At 46.7% G+C, this 7723-nt stretch overlaps 1 protein-coding gene across 1 annotated transcript in view; it reads left to right on the forward strand.

The window, feature by feature from the left end:
- Positions 1 to 3141: 3141 nt before the first annotated feature.
- The window catches only part of triob (trio Rho guanine nucleotide exchange factor b), a 133567-nt gene continuing 128985 nt past the window's right edge, over positions 3142 to 7723 (forward strand). Inside the window, exon 1 of the mRNA XM_056602816.1 lies at positions 3142 to 3453. Coding sequence (XP_056458791.1) covers positions 3384 to 3453 — 70 coding nt within the window. The 5' untranslated portion in view covers positions 3142 to 3383. The remainder of the gene's footprint in view (positions 3454 to 7723) is intronic.

Below are 7723 nucleotides of genomic sequence, written 5' to 3' on the forward strand. Positions count from 1 at the left end.
CAAGAATAATCCTATAGGCGCTGCTTTTGAACGTTGGCGGCCGGCAACTGAAGGACGAGAAGGGTCTAAAAACCGATGCTTGTGTGGCGGTTGACCTAGTTTCAAAGTTTATACCGTTTATACTCGGTAATACCGGTGTTGAGACGAGTGTATTACTCGGTGTGAAAATGTCCACACCGCGGCAACCCTAGTGAAAACCAGGACTTCCAATACAATTATATGAAACAAACATACATTTTCTAAAAATAGTATTGATTTATGTGACCGTTTAATGTTTATAACATCTGGTGCAACCATAGCCGCGAGAACGTATTCTCAGCAGGGGGTGCTGGAAAAAAAAACCCGGCCTGCACTAGACTCGCAACTCGTCACATTGATAAAAAAGATATAGCAGCGCAGCTCAATTACACCAGTGCATGCGCGCACAGTTGAAAATCGATCGTTGTGTTCACTTCCTTCACACCATGGTTCACATCCAGCTGCTCACAGAACAAGTTTAGCGCACCACCGCTACCCTCACACTTTTTCATATAACCTTTTTTCAGCACTAGGACATATGAGCATTAAATAAATGCTGCGTCTCAACATGCTTTGGACAGCAGCGAGGATGACTCGCTTTGCCACGGGCCGAAACAGTTCGGAGCGACCACAGCCAGAGCGAACACAGCGGGGCAGAGGAGTGTCAGGAAGTCTTTGGTGTACACATCAGTACGGCCTATTTGCACTACTGTTTAGTGGCAATGCAGTGTTTTATTCTATGCCTTTTTATTTTCGTATATTATTTCAATTAATACAATTTATTTATTCATGAAATCAAGATCTGGTCTTCAAATCTTTTTTCCAAATATAGGTCGTATTACAATGGGGTTTGTGTTTATATTCGGACCAATACGGTACAGCGGATGCTCACATGACGTTAAGCATTTCCTGGTGCATAATGTGACGCTTCAGAACCTAAAATCCCGTTTCTCCCCGTTGATACGACAACACATAACCGGCGTTTTCAGAAATCTCCACTTTGGTTTTTAGAAATGATCGTTTTCTGTGATAAGACAGGGCCTCGGACAGGGGGTGTTGCAGCACCCCCAAAACCCCTACTTCCCGCGGTGCTGGGTGCAATTTACAGCTGAATGTAGTGCCATGTTGTTAAACGAAAACCTACGCTAGCCTGGCTCGCTCTCGCGCATCTCTGTTCGCGCTCGTGCATGATTGCGCGTCCAGGTACTTGGAATGGGTGGAGTCAGAGTCAGCGTTGAAGGGGAGGGGGTAGGACCATTTGAGTTGTGTATTTTCAAAATCTGCTGGCGTTTCGCAAATCGCGTACCCAACCTTTAAGTTTTTGTTAAGGTTTCTGCACCTGTGTGATTGAAGGATCATACTATGGATCATAATGCATGTGTTGGTATGTAACCCATCGGCATTATGTGATGTATTCTTAGTTTCATTATACTGTTTGTTTATCTTACCTTTTGATTTAGGCTACCTTTAACGATAAGATACTTTTATTATGTCTTACAACTTCACGCATGAATAGTCTCACACTCACCAAACTCACACAGCATAGGGCTATATCTATAGGGCCATATAGGGCTTCATAAGTAAACTGGTAAACAACTTGATGCATTACACCAAGGTAATAGTATATGCTTTATGTGCGTATAAAGCATAATGCCTAGCTTTAAGTAGCCTACGCCTATTCTTTGGCTTATAAAAATAGTAGGCATATACATTTTATTGAGAGCAGCATAACCCAAGCGTTCTGGTGTGTATACTGGGTGTTCTTTATTTATTATGGAGGCGATATTATTATTTGATGGATGCGAATGCGTATGATGCGCGCTCCCGCGGAGGGGGTGAATGTTCTGGCGGTCATGCATGTTTCAATATGTCTTCACAGCGTGTATTCAGCAGAGGTCCAACCATCCCACTAAAAATGCATCAATTTTATTTGGCAGTATTTGGGATTTTGGAACAAAAATATGACTTGAGTAGTGTAACATTTTTTATCAAATACATTTCTGTCTTCCTTATGGTTAATTTCCCCTCCCCAACCCTGATGAAACGCCAAATTGCTTGAACCATATGTGCCGAGAATTCAAGGTGCAATCTGCATCCAAACTGATATTAAAGGGCCCTGATATTAAAGGGCCACAAGTGGCCGTGTCCACCTTAATTAGCCTACTTAATCACACTCACACCTGGTGGCATAATAGGGCCCTTTAAAATACTTGACGTCGAAAACATGTAAAAGTGACACATTCACTTCTATCCACTGGTCGATAGGCGGCAGCACTAACCCAAATACGGTACTGTGAACGCCTATGATGGACAGTGAATAACCGCTCGATGGAGCAAATCGACTCTTTTTCCATCGACGTCATGCATGCTCCAACACAGCAGCTTCACATCGTATTCCGTTATTAGTGCACATCTCCCCATGGCTGTCCGGGCAGAGCGTGTCAGGAGACGACATAGCGCGGTGTAGCCAGCTGTGATTGACCAGTGAAACGGGAGGAGGGCGAACCCTGCGACGTCATCCCAACCGCGTCTCACACGTAGCCGCTTTTTGTGCTGATTTTCACCGCTCTTATACGTGCGGCTTCCCTACCAACCTTATCTTTGTATACAGACCTACATTAACAACAGTGTGTCCCTCACATATCATGCGTGTCGCACAATGCGCCAAAGTCCAAAACGGAATCCCAGGATATCCCCTCCCAACACCCCCACCCATCCCACAAAACACCCCCACCCATCCCGTCGTGGGGAGGATGAGGAAAAACCCTCCTCCTCCTCTTTTTTTGTTACCTCCGCCCCCTCTAGTGTTGCCAGATTGGGCCAGATTTCCAACCAAATCTGGAAACCAATCTGGTTGCCAGATTGGGCTTGAAATCTGGCCTAATCTGGCAACACTGGCCCCCTCTCTCCCCCCGTTCACTCCCCCTCCTCTCCCGTCCACTCCCCCTCTCTCCCCGTCCACTCCCCCTCTCTCCCCGTCCACTCCCCCTCTCTCCCCGTCCACTCCCCCTCTCTCTCTCTCTCTCTCTCTCTCTCTCTCTCTCTCCCGTCCACTCCTCCTCGCTCTCTCCACTACCCCTCTCTCCCGTCCACTCCCCCTCTCTATCCCGTCCACTCCCCCTCCTCTCACGTCCCAACTCGGGAGGAGCGCCACCGGTCGGTTGAAATAATTCCCCCCGTTCTCGGCCAAAATGGAGGAGCTTCCTCGCCTTTTAAAGGGAGCACATATCGCACGCGTGTTACAACCGTGAGAGCTGACCCCCGTTTCAATGGAAAGGCGTTAAACTGCGGTGGCACTGATCCGTAAAGACGCTTGGGATTAACGTTTCTCGGGATTTTTGTCCGTTCCGGTGCAGCGCGCAGTGATGAGTGCGGGAGAGGCGCTGGATGAGGCTGCGAAGGACGCGGCAGACATAGCGGCGTTTTTCAAATCCGGTAAGTCAGCTTGAGAGGGGCGAGTCTCCCTCTCCTCCTCGTCTGCTACATCTATCAAACCATACACGCTTTGATGGGTGAGTGGGGACACATTGTTGCCAGGATAGACCCTTAAAAACGTTGCAAGTGAAGGGGTGGATAGCTGTTTTACGCTCGGTGCGTCGATGATGCGCCCCGATCATCAAACGTAAAGCAAGTTACTTATCCAATTCTAATGTGTGAACTATACCGATGCTGCAATATTTTGATGACAACATCGCGTTTGCATGTATAAGGCCCACCTCTCGGATCATGTGCACCCTGGGGTCCGATTCGACCGGGGGTGCAGAGCGAGGGGTGGGTTTTTATGACACTATTCCTGAGGAAATAGGGCTGCGTTGTTGTTCTGACGTTGTATGCGATCCATCATCACTGGATCAGGCAGGCAGGCCCAACGATTTGTCATTTGAAACGGATAAAAAAAAACACATGTGCAAAGGGGTGAAAACGTTTAACACATGGAATTATTTGCTGACCATTAATTCCATGGTGGAGGTGTTTCATAATGCGAGACAGCGAGGCTGATCCGATCGCCTGCTCCCTTAATGCAGGGCTTCTCCTTATACCATATCGTCATCATAACAAATGGGGTAGCGCCACCGGTCGGGCTGCCCCATCCATCCCTCAGCATCTCGACCCTTCCACGGCTTGTTCTGATGGATATGCCACCGGAAATACCCGACCCCTTCCACGGGAAACCGAATGCAACTTCACGGCTGCATCCTACCGTGTTGTCAGTCATAAGATGGGCTTCGAGTGGAATGTTGATCGTTCGATTAAAAACGGAACTGATTTCATTGCAATGGGAACGAAGGGGAGGGAAGGGACGACCATATTGGATCAATTCTGTTTTTATATAGGGTGTGATGGGGGGGGGGGCGATCTTTGCAATAGCGTGAAGTGTTGGACCACCACTGCTCATCAAGCAGCTGTCTTGCTCCCTGGCTCTCTCAGCTGTTTCTCCCTCTCTTCTCCCTCTCTGACACCTGGTGCCTGGAGGTCTACCACCCAGCCTCCAACACATACAGGAATAAACAAACTATTTCCCTTACAGCTCTCCCCAGCTCTGCTGGCTTTCTTCTTCATCACTTCCTTTTAATTCCCTGTGTGTCTCACACACACACACACACACACACACACACACACACACACACACACACACACACACACACACACACACACACACACACACACACACACACACACACACACACACACACACACACACACACTATGAATCAGTTCGTTCTCCTTCCCCTCCCCCCCCCCCCCCCTCCTCCCCCCACTCCTGTTTTTTACTACCGGAATAGGATTTGCCCCTCGGACAGTTAGGAATGTCGTTTCAAAATGATTGTATTCAAATCTATCTCCTGTGAATGGCTGGACTGCTGCCAGTGCGTTTTGCCATAGCTGTGCAGCCGCTGCTGTAGCTGTGTTACATTAACAACACAAGACTTGGCCCGTGGTGCAGTCGGGGGTCTTGGGGATGTTTATACAGGCGGCGAATTCAGTCCATACAGTATCCGTGACGTGGACAAAAAGTAGGGTCACATGACCTGCGCTTTTGCTTTGTATACAAGTTGGAGGATTGGAGGTAATCCTGCAACAACAGAGAAACGTTACTTGGCTCTGTAACGCAAACAGGCTAAAGCAAAGCCCTTAAGTGGCAATGACACACTTTATTGGAGAACTTACAAGAACATCATGAACCAAAGAAGGACAAACAGCCAAACAAAGTGGGTTTAAGACACAGGGGCCCATGATAAACCCTGGAGTTTATCTTAGCATGGGGTGGGAGCTGGTATAGGGTCAGGGGATTTCATAGAGTTTGAGGCTTTTATTTTGGTAGCAACTAGCTTATAAACACAGGGATCATATAATTGGTAATCAGCCTGTGCTGTTTTACTTGGTGGATCTCGCTGTAAGCGTCATACTAGACTTAGGTTTTCTTCTATTGCTGAGTGATGACCTAGTGCATTATGGCTGGTGCTGCCCACAGAGAGACATTAACGGAAACCTATGTATTAATATTTTAGTGTTGATGTAATCTGTCTCCACTCTGCGGCTCAGAGCAATGTAAGACCCTAGCCATGGATTCCATTCATCGGTTCAGTGCGGGTCTCTCTTTCACTAAACCCTATTACAGCATTAAATGAAACATCTATGGCGCTTTAAAAACTGTTCTCCGGTGTCTGTCTGCACTGCTTCTAATCTCACAACTCTGCATCTGTTGGTCAAGTGTGTTAGTGTTATGAATTCATCAGCATCACTCATATGACTGCTGACGACTACATCTCATTGACGCACAATCATTCAGGTATTGTGTTGATCGGCGGTGCATCCATCGGATATCTTATTGGATGTGTCCATCGCGGTGGTGGTGGTGGTGTTCACACACAAGCAGTTAGCATGCCGCCAGTCTGGCCCCGGCATTCGTCCTAATTGCTGCTCTCCTGCAGTGTGTTGAAAACCTTGGCACACAGCTGTGTGTGTGCGTGTGTGTGTGTGTGCATGTGCCTGTGTGCGCGTGTGTTTGTGTGCACATGCACGCATTGGTGCCCCAGTCATTGAAGCTCAGAATGTGGAAAATTCCTCCGGTGAAGGAAACCTGGCTGACTGACTGACTGCCTGACTGTGACTCTTAGCTGATTGGTCTGCTGAATGGACTGACATATGTTGAACGGTCCGCTGAATAGTTCACTTGCTTGCACACGAGGAACAGGTGGGTAGCGGGCGGTATGGTTGGTTTGCTAACTTATCAAATGGAAAAAGTACCTCTTAATTAACCGCCTGGCCGGTCAACGCCTCTGTTGATTAGCGACCAGCAACAGCAAACTTTAGCGAAGAACTATTGTTCTCACCGGCTTTAGCTTTGTGTTTTGACAACGGCACAGCCATGACGCCAGTACAGTAGATGATTAGGATGTTTGATGACTGAGCTTTTTGGCTGGCAATGATTCGTGACTTATTGCTGACCTGTTAAACACAAACAAAGTTTGACATTCCCCGAGAAGTCAGTGCCCTGACTAGATGTTTGAAAACGACTGCGTTAGGTTCTGGCTTTTATCTTTCAGTTCACAGTTCCATGTCGGTGTATAAAAACCAATTGCCCGTTAAAAAAAACATTCAATTCCAACAAATTCACTGTATCGTATCGTAACCATTAATTTCAGTTTGATCCTGAAGTGAACAGATGGGGCTTCAGCTCTGAAGCCCACATGGTCGCTGTGGATCACAGCTTGTCTTCTGACTCACCCCGATCACTCCTTCAGCGGCATGGAGCCCGAATCCACAAATCGTCACCATATCATATCGGGCAGTCGGGGATGTGTGCGTTCTGGAGGTATTTTGATCGGTCGTCAATGACGTATGAGATATTTTGAGATCGTCTGGGGAGCCAAAGCTAAAAACGGAAAAATGTTTTAAAACATTTGCTGCCTGATTTGTTTGCTTGTATTTATGGGCAAGGCAGATGAAGAGAGGAGAAGGAAATTATTGTCTTTAGGGTGTCAGTGGAGATGATGATGTATCAATAGGGTTTCTATTGATTCTACAACCAAACTCAGAGCGAGCCGTCTCAGCCTGTAGGATGGTTCACACGAAGCCTAGCATGTGTGTTTGCTACTCGCTGAACCCCAAGACTCTCTGTAATTCATAATCAAGGCAACGTACTTGAGCCAATCAACACATGATGTAGCATGGAATGAGATATGGCACAGGACAGGCTTTGGTTCGAGTGAGTGGGATATTTGTGTTTGTGTGGATGTTGTTTTTCCTCATGCCTTTGTAATTTTATGACTGCAGTACGTGCTTAAAGGGAGATCTCTTAAATTATTTTTTAATACAATGAACAGATGTTTGCCGTGTGTGTGATTCAAAGAAGCAGTACACATAATTATAATTATGTTAATGTGTTTGTCTTTATCTTTATTGTCATGCCTGCATTTAACTACAAGTCTTTTAGAAATGTATAAAGGGTTTGAGAATCATAATTTCTAGGTATTTTTCTTTTAATTTACCAACATCCCTTAATCAAAAAAGACGGGAGTCAAAAGGTAGCAATGTTAGTCTTCCCCTCCACTTTGGATGCTTTTACTGACCTCCTCTGAGTCCAGGACACGTGGTGGTGATGTTTAAACCGGTTGTTATACATCCTGCTACAGCGCAGGATGTAACATGTTGGAGACCTCCCGCCGTGTGTGTGGTACAACAGGTGTGCAGCCTCGCCCAG

Source organism: Gadus chalcogrammus, chromosome 11 (assembly GCF_026213295.1).
Source record: "Gadus chalcogrammus isolate NIFS_2021 chromosome 11, NIFS_Gcha_1.0, whole genome shotgun sequence".
NCBI classification, from domain to species: Eukaryota; Metazoa; Chordata; class Actinopteri; order Gadiformes; family Gadidae; genus Gadus; species Gadus chalcogrammus.